General features: G+C 48.6%; 5 protein-coding genes across 5 annotated transcripts; all 5 read left to right on the top strand.

Moving 5' to 3' along the window:
* Positions 1–1,725: 1,725 nt before the first annotated feature.
* Positions 1,726–2,349, top strand: LOC311126612 (histone H1-like; the record flags this gene model as incomplete). Its single annotated transcript, XM_084200611.1, has 1 exon — positions 1,726–2,349. One exon carries the CDS (start codon positions 1,726–1,728, stop codon positions 2,347–2,349), a length of 624 nt encoding a protein of 207 aa, XP_084056737.1.
* A 4,188-nt stretch (positions 2,350–6,537) lies between these two features.
* On the top strand, positions 6,538–6,912 carry LOC311126622 (histone H2B; the record flags this gene model as incomplete). Its single annotated transcript, XM_084200621.1, has 1 exon — positions 6,538–6,912. One exon carries the CDS (start codon positions 6,538–6,540, stop codon positions 6,910–6,912), a length of 375 nt encoding a protein of 124 aa, XP_084056747.1.
* A 1,999-nt stretch (positions 6,913–8,911) lies between these two features.
* Positions 8,912–18,451, top strand: LOC311126643 (uncharacterized protein; the record flags this gene model as incomplete). The annotated part of the gene is made up of 2 exons (XM_084200638.1): positions 8,912–9,523; positions 17,828–18,451. 2 exons carry the CDS (start codon positions 8,912–8,914, stop codon positions 18,449–18,451), a joined length of 1,236 nt encoding a protein of 411 aa, XP_084056764.1.
* LOC311126618 (histone H2A) lies at positions 10,184–10,570 on the top strand (the record flags this gene model as incomplete). The annotated part of the gene is made up of 1 exon (XM_084200617.1): positions 10,184–10,570. The coding sequence occupies one exon, from the start codon at positions 10,184–10,186 to the stop codon at positions 10,568–10,570; it is 387 nt and encodes a 128-aa protein (XP_084056743.1).
* Positions 15,368–15,742, top strand: LOC311126624 (histone H2B; the record flags this gene model as incomplete). The annotated part of the gene is made up of 1 exon (XM_084200623.1): positions 15,368–15,742. One exon carries the CDS (start codon positions 15,368–15,370, stop codon positions 15,740–15,742), a length of 375 nt encoding a protein of 124 aa, XP_084056749.1.

Here is an 18,451-nt window from a genome sequence, read left to right as displayed (position 1 = left end):
CATTCCAGGTGAAGGCAATGTAAAATGGCACCATTTGACAAAGGGTGTAAATAAATGAATCAAAAAGGCAGTCTGTTGGGTTTGATTGGAAAGAAATGCCTTTTGTCGTCTAATGAGCGGATAGTCATTTTGAGTTGACTTCCTGAATCGGTAGGACACGGATGGAGTGAATGGATGCTCCATCATTGGACTATACCCTAATGATGAGAATGATAATGGCAAGAATAAAAAGGTGGTGAATAATATGAATGAATATAATTATATATATATATATATATGAACGTAGCCCTTTTGGCCTACAGGTCATTTCCGGTCAAGGTCGCATCATCCATATAGTCCCCTGTAGCTCAGTTGGTAGAGCACAGCGCTTGCAACGCCAGGGTTGCGGGTTCGTTTCCCACGGGGGGCCAGTATGAAAATGTATGCACTCACTTAACTGTAAGTGGCTCTGGATAAGAGCGTCTGCTACATGACTCAAAATGTCCATGTGAAGTGTAGTACATTTGAGTCACGTAGTGTATTTTCCTTCCTACTACACTCACGAGGCAACAGGATAAAAGGCAGTGGCTTCCACGTGACAAAGTGGGGATATGAATGTGTCTGTAGGCCAAGTCACAGTATAACACAGAGAAGGAGTGAGTGTGATAGTCGTTGGAGCAGTAGTGGATTCCAATGACTACCTTGGGGATAGCCTATACAACAGGGAAAAGAAAAGAGGCCGCAATCAGCCTTCTGACCCACATGCACCTGCTGGGATTCTTCTCCCAGTCCAACCACATATGCAGCCCTTGTCCCACTCGGGGAGAGAGAGAGAGACTGAGAGAGAGAGAGAGAGAGACAGAGAGAGAGAGAGAGAGAGAGAGAGACTGAAAGAGTCTAGTGAAGGAGTGACAGCCAACCTAAGGAGTGACAGCCAACCTAACTACCTACCTACCTACCTACCTACCTACCTACCTACCAGAAGGGAGGGGAAGACAACACACAATCTCACTGTGTAGAAATAGTAGGCTACAAATACAACAACAACACACACACTGCCAGTGCACAAAAAGTACTAATACACACACAGTGCAAGTAAGCATGTCGTAGGACAGTTTATACCATGTGGATCCTGTACATACGACGAATACAACTTGAAACTTGAAGTACAACACTCGTCTCAGCCAGGCCTCACAGGTGCATGTGTTTTAAGGTCCCCAAAAGAGCACTTCTTTAAAACACCCTGGACCACATCAGGGGACACCAAACCATTTGATTCCCTTGCCAGACATCTCGGCTCACTACACAACAAGTGCTGCTCGCAATCGGATGCACTTTTAGGCCATTTAGGAGACAAATAGCACAGGAAAACCAGTGCGCACCGCTCCACCCGACAGTCCAACGGTGAGATTTTGAGCGAGTCGCAACAAAATGCACGGCCCTTCCGCGGCCCACATGACTTTATTCTGAACGGAGACAAGTCTGCTCGCTGGGCCGTTCGCTTTTGGAGCAAAAACACGGCTCCGTCGGTGACTTTTGGGCCGATATAGGCGAACAGAAAACACAAGTGAAAGAGCATTTGGCCAGCCCAGAGAAGCCGAGCTGGGTGGCTTGATGTGGTTCTCATGTCGCGTTTAAGGCCAGCCCCCTGCTCAGTGTGGAGCTTCAATAGCGCAGAACAGCATCTACAGGAAACTACTCCTCGCAGACCGTGTGTGTGTGTACCGGACCAAACGACAGACAGACATGGCAGAAGTCGCACCAGCACCCGCCGCCGCCGCACCGGCCAAGGCACCCAAGAAGAAGGCAGCAGCCAAGGCCAAGAAAGCGGGACCCAGCGTAGGCGAGCTCATCGTCAAGGCTGTGACCGCTTCCAAGGAGAGGAGCGGCGTTTCCCTGGCCGCGCTCAAGAAGATGCTGGCGGCAGGCGGCTACGACGTGGAGAAGAACAACTCCCGCGTCAAGATCGCAGTCAAGAGCCTCGTCACCAAGGGCACCCTGGTCCAGACCAAGGGCACCGGTGCATCCGGCTCCTTCAAGCTCAACAAGAAAGCCGTCGAGGCGAAGAAGCCCGCCAAGAAAGCCGCAGTCCCCAAAGTAAAGAAGGTGGCCGCCAAGAAGCCAGCCGCGGCTAAGAAGCCCAAGAAGGTAGCAGCCAAGAAGGCCGTCACCGCAAAGAAGTCCCCCAAGAAGGCCAAGAAGCCCGCTACACCCAAAAAGGCCGCCAAGAGCCCCAAGAAGGTGAAGAAGCCCGCCGCAGCGGCCAAGAAGGCAGCCAAGAGCCCCAAGAAGGCTACAAAGGCAGCCAAGCCCAAAGCCGCCAAGCCCAAGGCAGCCAAGGCCAAGAAGGCAGCCCCCAAGAAGAAGTAAACCTATTACAAACAGTGTTCTACTCGACACATGTTGTACCACAAAAGGCTCTTTTAAGAGCCACCCACCTCTTTCCATAGAAAGCGCATTGATTTCCATGTACTACCTGTCGTGAAAAAGAAATTACGCACACTAGGCTACTTTTACGCACACAACATTGTCCCACTCTGGGTGTGTGCGAAGGGAGAGGCATATAATAGAGGGCCAAAATGGCTTAGAAATTCGACCTCACGAGTGCACCCTCACCAGCCATTTTTATATATGAGCCACTGGGCTATTCCCGTTCAGAGGCAGGCTGCTGTGATGTGTTACAAGTGCCATGTAACAACAATAACAATACTATAGTGGCTTCGATTTCAAACTCAAGAGTGCACCCTCACCAGCTGTTTGTTTCCCATTTGGAGAGAAATAATGTGAGGATTTCATTTTGGCGCTCACGCGAAATGACACAAAGTCGGAGGGAAACAAAGTAGCCTCTCACTCGCTGCCTGTGGGTGGGAACCGGCTTAGAGCTGTCTGTCCGTCCGTCTGTCCCTCGCTCCAATTGGATAAGGCCACACCGGCCCGGTGGCCAATCGTTGCCTCTTGTGGCGAGGTATATGTACGGCTCTCGAAGTGGCGAGCGGCTCATTCAGACTTTCTGTGACTTTCTCAAGCTACCAATATGAGCGGAAGAGGCAAAACCGGAGGCAAGGCCAGGGCGAAGGCAAAGACCCGTTCATCCCGTGCTGGTCTCCAGTTCCCTGTGGGCCGTTCATCTTGTGGTTAAATGTGGGTACTGCACATCATGGTGATTCCCTTTCGGCCAGCGTTTCCCAAACGCGGTCCTGGGGTCCCCAAGGGGTGCGCGTTTTGCGTTTTGCCCTAGCACTCCACAGCTGATTCTAATACTCCAGCTTCATGATGATGAGTTGATTATTTGAAGCAGCTGTGTAGTGCTAGGGCAAAAACTCCCAAAACGTGCCCCGAGTTTGGGAAACCCTGCTTTAGGCTAATACTAGCCTATTAGGATGACTTGGTTCGATCGCTTTAATGGCAACTGCTGAACTCTGGTTTTCACTAATTACTTGTCCCAGGTCACCATTATGAATCCAATAGCAAAACAAATGTTTCAACATTGCTCAATAGTGAAAAAAGGGCAGGAAACGATGGGTTCTCAACAATATTTCACCAACAACCAATCACTATTCAAGCATAGACATTAGGATCATCCACAAATATTCCTAAATCATACTACAAAAGAGTTGTAACGAAATGGATTTGTCTGTTCAATGCAAGTTCAACGTCAAAGAAAAAGTGCATCACCACAACAAACGTGTCTTTAGATACACTGTAAAAAAATGACTTTGTGGAATGTACTCAAGCTATTACAGTCAACAAAAGCACACGTCATATTATTGAGTAGATCTTTTAGCTTGTTTTTATGCGTAGATAAGCTTGAGTAAGTTGTTTAGATGTGGTCCAATACATAGAGTAAAGATGATAGAGGTAAAAAATGATTATATTATGTTGATTCAACTCAAATAGACATTGTGTTATTTTACCTGAATGATTCATCCTATAATGTATTTAGACCAAGTCAGAAAAATGTTCACATTTTTACTTTGGATTCACTCAATCAGATCCCTTAAGAGAAAAGGTATCCGGACACCGGGAATCCATTTATTTAAACATCAACGGTTTGCAAAACATCTGTTATTATGAGATGAGAAATTACGGATTCGCAATCAACACTGCAGGTAAATCCTGATTGCTGCAGGTAGGCAAAACCGTAGAAATAGGAACTACAACACTAACTAGTATAGGATCTCTGTGGGCAGACCCATTACTTACGAGAGATACAATGGAGCTTCAACCCCAAGGCAAGAAAAGTATTCATTGGTTCCACTTCTTTCCCTTCTAAATGCGTTTGCCTAAGGACAGGCTGTATGCACATATCTAAATGGCATTAAAAAATCAGTATTTTTTTTGCCACTCAGAACACAGACATTTACCTTAAGGGGAGTTACCCTCATTTTAGACTTCCCAAGCATACATTTTCATGACAGCGTTCCTAATCTGCAGTAGGCAAAGCAGTTGAAAATCGGTAGGTTAACACCAAACCGTGAGGTGATTATGAATTCAGAGCAGTCGGATTAAGTCATAGTCAAATACATTTGAACAAATGAACAACAATATCACACGGAAAGTGATGTGAGCATTGCATTGTGGAAAGCAATGACATTACCAGAACACGTATTGCAACGCGAGGCATGTATTTCTAGATTAAACACTGATTCAGTGTGATGAACAAGTACATGTATGATTTGGTGTGCTCTACTTGAACACGCGCTTAGAGTTTTGAAACCACTGCCTATATGATGAGCGGTCGTTGTTTGTTTTATTACCACATACTTATGGAAATTGCACCGGTTGAGAGATGATGGCTCTCTTGTGCCTACGGTGAAGGGTACTTCTGATCCAGCAGGTGGTGCTAAGATCCCTCCCTATATGACTTGAATGATGAGTTGATTTATTCCTTATAGCTCCTAATGATTTTAAGGCCAGTGTTGGCAAACATTACTTGTGCTCCAGCAGGTGGCCATGAAATCCCTCCCTATATGACTTGACTGACCAGTTAGTTGATGGACTCCTTATAGCTCCTAATGATTTTAAGGCCAGTGTTGGCAAACATTACTTCTGCTCCAGCAGGTGGCCATGAAATCCCCCCCTATATGACTTGACTGACCAGGTAGTTGATGGACTCCTTATAGCTCTTAATGATCTCAAGCAGAGTGTTGGCCACATGACCTCTGGTCCAGCAGGTGGCGGTGAAAATAGTCCCTATAGGAGTTGACTCATTTCTTTGAGGTCCTAAATGAAGCATAGGGCGTCAACAGTGCATCTCGGCCTAACCCTGTTCCGGGCCCATTTCTTCACTCGATGCTTCCGGTGTTCTTCATCTCCTCTTCAATAGTCCTTCTCCACGTCTTCCTTCCCGCCTTGCCCTGTGCGTTCCACTGAAGTGTCTGTGTTTTTATGTCGTTAGGAGTTTTGCTCACTGCGTGTCCCCCTTCCATTTTCACTTTCTGTCCCAGTTGGGTAGCTATCCATTATACTGTAGCCTACTTACTACCAATGTCACTGTAGTCAAAGGTGATTTTCGATTATTATGTATGAGTATTATTATATATTGTTATATTATGATGTTCAAGCCTATAGGCTGTGGTAACAGGCCCTCTGTGATTTGTTGTTGTACTGTACATGTCAAGTATCTGCACTCTAGCCTAATTAGCCTAACCTGCTAGGGAAAAGTCACTTCCGGTCGTAGCTGTATCCCACCTAGTCAAAACCTTGTTAGTCCTTATCCTAAAAGGCACCCTCTGTTCCTCGATATACTCCACCGAGGGCTGGCAGCCAGTAAGTACAGGTAAGTGACAATTATCCGTGACGCAGTCACCTACACCGAGCACGCCAAGAGGAAGACCGTTACCGCCATGGACGTGGTCTACGCTCTGAAACGTCAGGGACGCACCCTGTACGGTTTCGGCGGTTAAACCCACTCTCTTCGGAACCTCAACACCCCGACTCGAACCCAAAGGCTCTTTTAAGAGCCACCCACATCCGCTTCAAATGGGCCCATTCCATATAGTGTTATATATATATATATATATATATATATATATAAAATTGTATGCTATTTAGTAAGAAAGTATGAGCCACTTCGAGTGGACAGGGAGTATTAATTAGAGGATTCTAATGTCCCGTCCAGTTTTAGTGCACAGAGGGAGGCCTATATCTGACAGTGGCAAAGTGTAAGAACGTTATTATTTTGGGTCAAGCAATAGTGGAATTTGGACAACATAAAGCCACCACGAGTCGGTAGACGTGGCTCGAAAAGAGGGGGACAGCGCGCACACACACACACAGTCCAAAATGGGAGCCCTATGTCTGACGGTGCCAAAGTGGGCAATTCTATCACCAGCATTATTTGGCACAACAATCGTGCCATTTGGACACCTATTAAAGCCCCCCTTTTGAAACACACAATTCCCCATCGGTCACAGAGCATAGGCTATAGAGAGGAGGGAGGGAGGGAGGGAGCAGGGGAGTGTCTACGGCCGCTGACTTTGCTTAGCTTCCTCTTCATAAGACGGGTAAGCGCCCTTCACCCCCTCATTCGTTTCTGAGAAGCAACGAGACATCATCATGCCCGAGCCAGCAAAGTCAGCGCCCAAGAAGGGCTCCAAGAAAGCCGTCACCAAGACCGCAGGGAAGGGCGGCAAGAAGCGCAGAAAGTCCAGGAAGGAGAGTTACGCCATCTACGTGTACAAAGTCCTGAAGCAGGTCCACCCCGACACCGGCATCTCCTCCAAGGCCATGGGAATCATGAACTCCTTCGTGAACGACATCTTCGAGCGTATCGCCGGAGAGTCCTCTCGCCTGGCCCACTACAACAAGCGTTCTACCATCACCTCCAGGGAGATCCAGACCGCAGTGCGCCTGCTGCTCCCCGGTGAACTTGCCAAACACGCCGTGTCCGAGGGCACCAAGGCCGTAACCAAGTACACCAGTTCCAAGTAAACAGCGCATTTGGACTGCTCTACTAACCCAAAGGCTCTTTTAAGAGCCACCCACTCTGTCAGTAAAAAAAGCAATTCCATCGCCACCGAATGAATGCGTAGGTAGGCTGCGTTACATTGTACGACCGCGGTTACATTGTATCATTGTTTAATGGGCGGCGCGCGCCGGCTCGGAGAGCGGCTACATTGTATCATATCCCCTGCCCGTTCCAGCGTAGGGGTTTAGCGCGCCTTTTTTGGTGTCTTTGCGCGCTGAATAGTAACCCATGTTTGTCGGGCTCCATTCCAGGTGAAGGCAATGTAAAATGGCACCATTTGACAAAGGGTGTAAATAAATGAATCAAAAAGGCAGTCTGTTGGGTTTGATTGGAAAGAAATGCCTTTTGTCGTCTAATGAGCGGATAGTCATTTTGAGTTGACTTCCTGAATCGGTAGGACACGGATGGAGTGAATGGATGCTCCATCATTGGACTATACCCTAATGATGAGAATGATAATGGCAAGAATAAAAAGGTGGTGAATAATATGAATGAATATAATTATATATATATATATATATGAACGTAGCCCTTTTGGCCTACAGGTCATTTCCGGTCAAGGTCGCATCATCCATATAGTCCCCTGTAGCTCAGTTGGTAGAGCACAGCGCTTGCAACGCCAGGGTTGCGGGTTCGTTTCCCACGGGGGGCCAGTATGAAAATGTATGCACTCACTTAACTGTAAGTGGCTCTGGATAAGAGCGTCTGCTACATGACTCAAAATGTCCATGTGAAGTGTAGTACATTTGAGTCACGTAGTGTATTTTCCTTCCTACTACACTCACGAGGCAACAGGATAAAAGGCAGTGGCTTCCACGTGACAAAGTGGGGATATGAATGTGTCTGTAGGCCAAGTCACAGTATAACACAGAGAAGGAGTGAGTGTGATAGTCGTTGGAGCAGTAGTGGATTCCAATGACTACCTTGGGGATAGCCTATACAACAGGGAAAAGAAAAGAGGCCGCAATCAGCCTTCTGACCCACATGCACCTGCTGGGATTCTTCTCACAGTCCAACCACATATGCAGCCCTTGTCCCACTCGGGGAGAGAGAGAGAGACTGAGAGAGAGAGAGAGAGAGACAGAGAGAGAGAGAGAGAGAGACTGAAAGAGTCTAGTGAAGGAGTGACAGCCAACCTAAGGAGTGACAGCCAACCTAACTACCTACCTACCTACCTACCTACCTACCTACCTACCAGAAGGGAGGGGAAGACAACACACAATCTCACTGTGTAGAAATAGTAGGCTACAAATACAACAACAACACACACACTGCCAGTGCACAAAAAGTACTAATACACACACAGTGCAAGTAAGCATGTCGTAGGACAGTTTATACCATGTGGATCCTGTACATACGACGAATACAACTTGAAACTTGAAGTACAACACTCGTCTCAGCCAGGCCTCACAGGTGCATGTGTTTTAAGGTCCCCAAAAGAGCACTTCTTTAAAACACCCTGGACCACATCAGGGGACACCAAACCATTTGATTCCCTTGCCAGACATCTCGGCTCACTACACAACAAGTGCTGCTCGCAATCGGATGCACTTTTAGGCCATTTAGGAGACAAATAGCACAGGAAAACCAGTGCGCACCGCTCCACCCGACAGTCCAACGGTGAGATTTTGAGCGAGTCGCAACAAAATGCACGGCCCTTCCGCGGCCCACATGACTTTATTCTGAACGGAGACAAGTCTGCTCGCTGGGCCGTTCGCTTTTGGAGCAAAAACACGGCTCCGTCGGTGACTTTTGGGCCGATATAGGCGAACAGAAAACACAAGTGAAAGAGCATTTGGCCAGCCCAGAGAAGCCGAGCTGGGTGGCTTGATGTGGTTCTCATGTCGCGTTTAAGGCCAGCCCCCTGCTCAGTGTGGAGCTTCAATAGCGCAGAACAGCATCTACAGGAAACTACTCCTCGCAGACCGTGTGTGTGTGTACCGGACCAAACGACAGACAGACATGGCAGAAGTCGCACCAGCACCCGCCGCCGCCGCACCGGCCAAGGCACCCAAGAAGAAGGCAGCAGCCAAGGCCAAGAAAGCGGGACCCAGCGTAGGCGAGCTCATCGTCAAGGCTGTGACCGCTTCCAAGGAGAGGAGCGGCGTTTCCCTGGCCGCGCTCAAGAAGATGCTGGCGGCAGGCGGCTACGACGTGGAGAAGAACAACTCCCGCGTCAAGATCGCAGTCAAGAGCCTCGTCACCAAGGGCACCCTGGTCCAGACCAAGGGCACCGGTGCATCCGGCTCCTTCAAGCTCAACAAGAAAGCCGTCGAGGCGAAGAAGCCCGCCAAGAAAGCCGCAGTCCCCAAAGTAAAGAAGGTGGCCGCCAAGAAGCCAGCCGCGGCTAAGAAGCCCAAGAAGGTAGCAGCCAAGAAGGCCGTCACCGCAAAGAAGTCCCCCAAGAAGGCCAAGAAGCCCGCTACACCCAAAAAGGCCGCCAAGAGCCCCAAGAAGGTGAAGAAGCCCGCCGCAGCGGCCAAGAAGGCAGCCAAGAGCCCCAAGAAGGCTACAAAGGCAGCCAAGCCCAAAGCCGCCAAGCCCAAGGCAGCCAAGGCCAAGAAGGCAGCCCCCAAGAAGAAGTAAACCTATTACAAACAGTGTTCTACTCGACACATGTTGTACCACAAAAGGCTCTTTTAAGAGCCACCCACCTCTTTCCATAGAAAGCGCATTGATTTCCATGTACTACCTGTCGTGAAAAAGAAATTACGCACACTAGGCTACTTTTACGCACACAACATTGTCCCACTCTGGGTGTGTGCGAAGGGAGAGGCATATAATAGAGGGCCAAAATGGCTTAGAAATTCGACCTCACGAGTGCACCCTCACCAGCCATTTTTATATATGAGCCACTGGGCTATTCCCGTTCAGAGGCAGGCTGCTGTGATGTGTTACAAGTGCCATGTAACAACAATAACAATACTATAGTGGCTTCGATTTCAAACTCAAGAGTGCACCCTCACCAGCTGTTTGTTTCCCATTTGGAGAGAAATAATGTGAGGATTTCATTTTGGCGCTCACGCGAAAGGAAACAAAGTAGCCTCTCACTCGCTGCCTGTGGGTGGGAACCGGCTTAGAGCTGTCTGTCCGTCCGTCTGTCCCTCGCTCCAATTGGATAAGGCCACACCGGCCCGGTGGCCAATCGTTGCCTCTTGTGGCGAGGTATATGTACGGCTCTCGAAGTGGCGAGCGGCTCATTCAGACTTTCTGTGACTTTCTCAAGCTACCAATATGAGCGGAAGAGGCAAAACCGGAGGCAAGGCCAGGGCGAAGGCAAAGACCCGTTCATCCCGTGCTGGTCTCCAGTTCCCCGTGGGCCGTGTGCACAGGCTGCTGCGCAAAGGCAACTACGCCGAGCGTGTGGGCGCTGGCGCACCAGTCTACCTGGCCGCCGTGCTCGAGTACCTGACTGCTGAGATCCTGGAGTTGGCCGGCAACGCTGCCCGTGACAACAAGAAGACTCGTATCATCCCCCGTCACCTGCAGCTGGCCGTCCGTAACGACGAGGAGCTGAACAAACTGCTCGGCGGTGTGACCATCGCTCAGGGTGGTGTGTTGCCCAACATCCAGGCAGTGCTACTCCCCAAGAAGACAGAGAAGGCAGTCAAAGCCAAGTAAATTCGCTACTGCGACTTCAACTTGACTACTCAACCCCCAAAGGCTCTTTTAAGAGCCAACCACCTAGCTCTCCAAAAGCGCAAAGTACCTTTCTATGACCGCAATACATTGAGTGGGTGTATACACAACTATTTCGACATTCTGTGCCCACATGAGGCCTTGCATGAACAACTAGGCCTCGTTTGCCATAGCAGGCTAGCATTAGATTACACGTGCCTATAAGATGTCACTCTTGACTTTGGCGACTATTATTGCGCGTAAAGGGCCGGCGGCGTCCTATTGCGCGTAAAGGACCGGCGGCGTCCTATTGCGCGCGCACCGGGAGTTTGAATTTTGGAGAGGCCGGGCCTCGCGTCCAATGGCCAACGGAGGAGGCCTGCGCAACGGGCCAATCGGGGTGGTGGGGAGATGGTGTCCAATCAGCAGGCGCCACTGCCGGCTTTATAAACTTCACATAGGCATTTCGAGGCTATACTCCCAGCGCCATGGCCAGAACCAAGCAAACCGCTCGCAAATCCACCGGTGGCAAAGCCCCCAGGAAGCAGCTCGCCACTAAGGCTGCTCGCAAGAGTGCCCCGGCCACCGGCGGTGTGAAGAAGCCTCACCGTTACAGGCCCGGCACCGTGGCTCTGAGAGAGATCCGTCGTTACCAGAAGTCCACTGAGCTACTCATCCGCAAGCTGCCCTTCCAGCGCCTGGTGCGAGAAATCGCCCAGGACTTCAAGACCGACCTGCGCTTCCAGAGCTCCGCCGTGATGGCCCTGCAGGAGGCTAGCGAGGCTTACCTGGTCGGCCTGTTCGAGGACACCAACCTGTGCGCCATCCACGCCAAGCGGGTGACCATCATGCCCAAGGACATCCAGCTGGCCCGCCGTATTCGCGGAGAGCGCGCATAAATGAGGATGACCTGAACTCGAAAATCCCCCAAAGGCTCTTTTAAGAGCCACCTCCATATTTCCATCAAAAAGGCACAATTGTTCCATGTATACACGCACCTCTACATTAGCCACCATGTATGTTGTTCACTAACACGTCTAAAAGCTACGTATTGCACCTTTTAGTTGCCTGAAGTCTAGCTTCAATGTTTGTTTGTGTGTATATACACAACCATCTGGCATCATCCACTTCCTTTGAACTATAGTAGCACAGTAAAATGCTTTACAAAGGAGGGGAAAAAGAAACGAGTGATAATATAGGCCGAATAGTAACAAGAATTGTGTTCAGATGAATAATTGACACTATTAGTTGTGTGTAATAATAGCCTTGCATGCAGTCCAGAAAAAACATTGCATGCCAACTTACTTTGAAAGTCCCATGTTGCAGTGCTGCTGAGAGACTCATGCGGAGGCCAAAACTTTACAGTGGAGCACGGAGGCCATCTTGTGGTTAAATGTGGGTACTGCACATCATGGTGATTCCCTTTCGGCCAGCGTTTCCCAAACGCGGTCCTGGGGTCCCCAAGGGGTGCGCGTTTTGCGTTTTGCCCTAGCACTCCACAGCTGATTCTAATACTCCAGCTTCATGATGATGAGTTGATTATTTGAAGCAGCTGTGTAGTGCTAGGGCAAAAACTCCCAAAACGTGCCCCGAGTTTGGGAAACCCTGCTTTAGGCTAATACTAGCCTATTAGGATGACTTGGTTCGATCGCTTTAATGGCAACTGCTGAACTCTGGTTTTCACTAATTACTTGTCCCAGGTCACCATTATGAATCCAATAGCAAAACAAATGTTTCAACATTGCTCAATAGTGAAAAAAGGGCAGGAAACGATGGGTTCTCAACAATATTTCACCAACAACCAATCACTATTCAAGCATAGACATTAGGATCATCCACAAATATTCCTAAATCATACTACAAAAGAGTTGTAACGAAATGGATTTGTCTGTTCAATGCAAGTTCAACGTCAAAGAAAAAGTGCATCACCACAACAAACGTGTCTTTAGATACACTGTAAAAAAATGACTTTGTGGAATGTACTCAAGCTATTACAGTCAACAAAAGCACACGTCATATTATTGAGTAGATCTTTTAGCTTGTTTTTATGCGTAGATAAGCTTGAGTAAGTTGTTTAGATGTGGTCCAATACATAGAGTAAAGATGATAGAGGTAAAAAATGATTATATTATGTTGATTCAACTCAAATAGACATTGTGTTATTTTACCTGAATGATTCATCCTATAATGTATTTAGACCAAGTCAGAAAAATGTTCACATTTTTACTTTGGATTCACTCAATCAGATCCCTTAAGAGAAAAGGTATCCGGACACCGGGAATCCATTTATTTAAACATCAACGGTTTGCAAAACATCTGTTATTATGAGATGAGAAATTACGGATTCGCAATCAACACTGCAGGTAAATCCTGATTGCTGCAGGTAGGCAAAACCGTAGAAATAGGAACTACAACACTAACTAGTATAGGATCTCTGTGGGCAGACCCATTACTTACGAGAGATACAATGGAGCTTCAACCCCAAGGCAAGAAAAGTATTCATTGGTTCCACTTCTTTCCCTTCTAAATGCGTTTGCCTAAGGACAGGCTGTATGCACATATCTAAATGGCATTAAAAAATCAGTATTTTTTTTGCCACTCAGAACACAGACATTTACCTTAAGGGGAGTTACCCTCATTTTAGACTTCCCAAGCATACATTTTCATGACAGCGTTCCTAATCTGCAGTAGGCAAAGCAGTTGAAAATCGGTAGGTTAACACCAAACCGTGAGGTGATTATGAATTCAGAGCAGTCGGATTAAGTCATAGTCAAATACATTTGAACAAATGAACAACAATATCACACGGAAAGTGATGTGAGCATTGCATTGTGGAAAGCAATGACATTACCAGAACACGTATTGCAACGCGAGGCATGTATTTCTAGATTAAACACTGATTCAGTGTGATGAACAAGTACATGTATGATTTGGTGTGCTCTACTTGAACACGCGCTTAGAGTTTTGAAACCACTGCCTATATGATGAGCGGTCGTTGTTTGTTTTATTACCACATACTTATGGAAATTGCACCGGTTGAGAGATGATGGCTCTCTTGTGCCTACGGTGAAGGGTACTTCTGATCCAGCAGGTGGTGCTAAGATCCCTCCCTATATGACTTGAATGATGAGTTGATTTATTCCTTATAGCTCCTAATGATTTTAAGGCCAGTGTTGGCAAACATTACTTGTGCTCCAGCAGGTGGCCATGAAATCCCTCCCTATATGACTTGACTGACCAGTTAGTTGATGGACTCCTTATAGCTCCTAATGATTTTAAGGCCAGTGTTGGCAAACATTACTTCTGCTCCAGCAGGTGGCCATGAAATCCCCCCCTATATGACTTGACTGACCAGGTAGTTGATGGACTCCTTATAGCTCTTAATGATCTCAAGCAGAGTGTTGGCCACATGACCTCTGGTCCAGCAGGTGGCGGTGAAAATAGTCCCTATAGGAGTTGACTCATTTCTTTGAGGTCCTAAATGAAGCATAGGGCGTCAACAGTGCATCTCGGCCTAACCCTGTTCCGGGCCCATTTCTTCACTCGATGCTTCCGGTGTTCTTCATCTCCTCTTCAATAGTCCTTCTCCACGTCTTCCTTCCCGCCTTGCCCTGTGCGTTCCACTGAAGTGTCTGTGTTTTTATGTCGTTAGGAGTTTTGCTCACTGCGTGTCCCCCTTCCATTTCCACTTTCTGTCCCAGTTGGGTAGCTATCCATTATACTGTAGCCTACTTACTACCAATGTCACTGTAGTCAAAGGTGATTTTCGATTATTATGTATGAGTATTATTATATATTGTTATATTATGATGTTCAAGCCTATAGGCTGTGGTAACAGGCCCTCTGTGATTTGTTGTTGTACTGTACATGTCAAGTATCTGCACTCTAGCCTAATTAGCCTAACCTGCTAGGGAAAAGTCACTTCCGGTCGTAGCTGTATCCCACCTAGTCAAAACCTTGTTAGTCCTTATCCTAAAAGGCACCCTCTGTTCCTCGATATACTCCACCGAGGGCTGGCAGCCAGTAAGTACAGGTAAGTGACAATTATCCGTGACGCAGTCACCTACACCGAGCACGCCAAGAGGAAGACCGTTACCGCCATGGACGTGGTCTACGCTCTGAAACGTCAGGGACGCACCCTGTACGGTTTCGGCGGTTAAACCCACTCTCTTCGGAACCTCAACACCCCGACTCGAACCCAAAGGCTCTTTTAAGAGCCACCCACATCCGCTTCAAATGGGCCCATTCCATATAGTGTTATATATATATATATATATAAAATTGTATGCTATTTAGTAAGAAAGTATGAGCCACTTCGAGTGGACAGGGAGTATTAATTAGAGGATTCTAATGTCCCGTCCAGTTTTAGTGCACAGAGGGAGGCCTATATCTGACAGTGGCAAAGTGTAAGAACGTTATTATTTTGGGTCAAGCAATAGTGGAATTTGGACAACATAAAGCCACCACGAGTCGGTAGACGTGGCTCGAAAAGAGGGGGACAGCGCGCACACACACACACAGTCCAAAATGGGAGCCCTATGTCTGACGGTGCCAAAGTGGGCAATTCTATCACCAGCATTATTTGGCACAACAATCGTGCCATTTGGACACCTATTAAAGCCCCCCTTTTGAAACACACAATTCCCCATCGGTCACAGAGCATAGGCTATAGAGAGGAGGGAGGGAGGGAGGGAGCAGGGGAGTGTCTACGGCCGCTGACTTTGCTTAGCTTCCTCTTCATAAGACGGGTAAGCGCCCTTCACCCCCTCATTCGTTTCTGAGAAGCAACGAGACATCATCATGCCCGAGCCAGCAAAGTCAGCGCCCAAGAAGGGCTCCAAGAAAGCCGTCACCAAGACCGCAGGGAAGGGCGGCAAGAAGCGCAGAAAGTCCAGGAAGGAGAGTTACGCCATCTACGTGTACAAAGTCCTGAAGCAGGTCCACCCCGACACCGGCATCTCCTCCAAGGCCATGGGAATCATGAACTCCTTCGTGAACGACATCTTCGAGCGTATCGCCGGAGAGTCCTCTCGCCTGGCCCACTACAACAAGCGTTCTACCATCACCTCCAGGGAGATCCAGACCGCAGTGCGCCTGCTGCTCCCCGGTGAACTTGCCAAACACGCCGTGTCCGAGGGCACCAAGGCCGTAACCAAGTACACCAGTTCCAAGTAAACAGCGCATTTGGACTGCTCTACTAACCCAAAGGCTCTTTTAAGAGCCACCCACTCTGTCAGTAAAAAAAGCAATTCCATCGCCACCGAATGAATGCGTAGGTAGGCTGCGTTACATTGTACGACCGCGGTTACATTGTATCATTGTTTAATGGGCGGCGCGCGCCGGCTCGGAGAGCGGCTACATTGTATCATATCCCCTGCCCGTTCCAGCGTAGGGGTTTAGCGCGCCTTTTTTGGTGTCTTTGCGCGCTGAATAGTAACCCATGTTTGTCGGGCTCCATTCCAGGTGAAGGCAATGTAAAATGGCACCATTTGACAAAGGGTGTAAATAAATGAATCAAAAAGGCAGTCTGTTGGGTTTGATTGGAAAGAAATGCCTTTTGTCGTCTAATGAGCGGATAGTCATTTTGAGTTGACTTCCTGAATCGGTAGGACACGGATGGAGTGAATGGATGCTCCATCATTGGACTATACCCTAATGATGAGAATGATAATGGCAAGAATAAAAAGGTGGTGAATAATATGAATGAATATAATTATATATATATATATATGAACGTAGCCCTTTTGGCCTACAGGTCATTTCCGGTCAAGGTCGCATCATCCATATAGTCCCCTGTAGCTCAGTTGGTAGAGCACAGCGCTTGCAACGCCAGGGTTGCGGGTTCGTTTCCCACGGGGGGCCAGTATGAAAATGTATGCACTCACTTAACTGTAAGTGGCTCTGGATAAGCAACGCCAGGGTTGCGGGTTCGTTTCCCACGGGGGGCCAGTATGAAAATGTATGCACTCACTTAACTGTAAGTGGCTCTGGATAAGAGCGTCTGCTACATGACTCAAAATGTCCATGTGAAGTGTAGTACATTTGAGTCACGTAGTGTATTTTCCTTCCTACTACACTCACGAGGCAACAGGATAAAAGGCAGTGGCTTCCACGTGACAAAGTGGGGATATGAATGTGTCTGTAGGCCAAGTCACAGTATAACACAGAGAAGGAGTGAGTGTGATAGTCGTTGGAGCAGTAGTGGATTCCAATGACTACCTTGGGGATAGCCTATACAACAGGGAAAAGAAAAGAGGCCGCAATCAGCCTTCTGACCCACATGCACCTGCTGGGATTCTTCTCACAGTCCAACCACATATGCAGCCCTTGTCCCACTCGGGGAGAGAGAGAGAGACTGAGAGAGAGAGAGAGAGAGACAGAGAGAGAGAGAGAGAGACTGAAAGAGTCTAGTGAAGGAGTGACAGCCAACCTAAGGAGTGACAGCCAACCTAACTACCTACCTACCTACCTACCTACCTACCTACCTACCTACCAGAAGGGAGGGGAAGACAACACACAATCTCACTGTGTAGAAATAGTAGGCTACAAATACAACAACAACACACACACTGCCAGTGCACAAAAAGTACTAATACACACACAGTGCAAGTAAGCATGTCGTAGGACAGTTTATACCATGTGGATCCTGTACATACGACGAATACAACTTGAAACTTGAAGTACAACACTCGTCTCAGCCAGGCCTCACAGGTGCATGTGTTTTAAGGTCCCCAAAAGAGCACTTCTTTAAAACACCCTGGACCACATCAGGGGACACCAAACCATTTGATTCCCTTGCCAGACATCTCGGCTCACTACACAACAAGTGCTGCTCGCAATCGGATGCACTTTTAGGCCATTTAGGAGACAAATAGCACAGGAAAACCAGTGCGCACCGCTCCACCCGACAGTCCAACGGTGAGATTTTGAGCGAGTCGCAACAAAATGCACGGCCCTTCCGCGGCCCACATGACTTTATTCTGAACGGAGACAAGTCTGCTCGCTGGGCCGTTCGCTTTTGGAGCAAAAACACGGCTCCGTCGGTGACTTTTGGGCCGATATAGGCGAACAGAAAACACAAGTGAAAGAGCATTTGGCCAGCCCAGAGAAGCCGAGCTGGGTGGCTTGATGTGGTTCTCATGTCGCGTTTAAGGCCAGCCCCCTGCTCAGTGTGGAGCTTCAATAGCGCAGAACAGCATCTACAGGAAACTACTCCTCGCAGACCGTGTGTGTGTGTACCGGACCAAACGACAGACAGACATGGCAGAAGTCGCACCAGCACCCGCCGCCGCCGCACCGGCCAAGGCACCCAAGAAGAAGGCAGCAGCCAAGGCCAAGAAAGCGGGACCCAGCGTAGGCGAGCTCATCGTCAAGGCTGTGACCGCTTCCAAGGAGAGGAGCGGCGTTTCCCTGGCCGCGCTCAAGAAGATGCTGGCGGCAGGCGGCTACGACGTGGAGAAGAACAACTCCCGCGTCAAGATCGCAGTCAAGAGCCTCGTCACCAAGGGCACCCTGGTCCAGACCAAGGGCACCGGTGCATCCGGCTCCTTCAAGCTCAACAAGAAAGCCGTCGAGGCGAAGAAGCCCGCCAAGAAAGCCGCAGTCCCCAAAGTAAAGAAGGTGGCCGCCAAGAAGCCAGCCGCGGCTAAGAAGCCCAAGAAGGTAGCAGCCAAGAAGGCCGTCACCGCAAAGAAGTCCCCCAAGAAGGCCAAGAAGCCCGCTACACCCAAAAAGGCCGCCAAGAGCCCCAAGAAGGTGAAGAAGCCCGCCGCAGCGGCCAAGAAGGCAGCCAAGAGCCCCAAGAAGGCTACAAAGGCAGCCAAGCCCAAAGCCGCCAAGCCCAAGGCAGCCAAGGCCAAGAAGGCAGCCCCCAAGAAGAAGTAA

The sequence above is a fragment of the Coregonus lavaretus genome, assembly GCF_964263955.1.
Source record: "Coregonus lavaretus genome assembly, contig: HAP1_SCAFFOLD_762, whole genome shotgun sequence".
Classification (NCBI taxonomy): domain Eukaryota; kingdom Metazoa; phylum Chordata; class Actinopteri; order Salmoniformes; family Salmonidae; genus Coregonus; species Coregonus lavaretus.
This window is presented reverse-complemented; position numbering and strand designations above follow the sequence as displayed.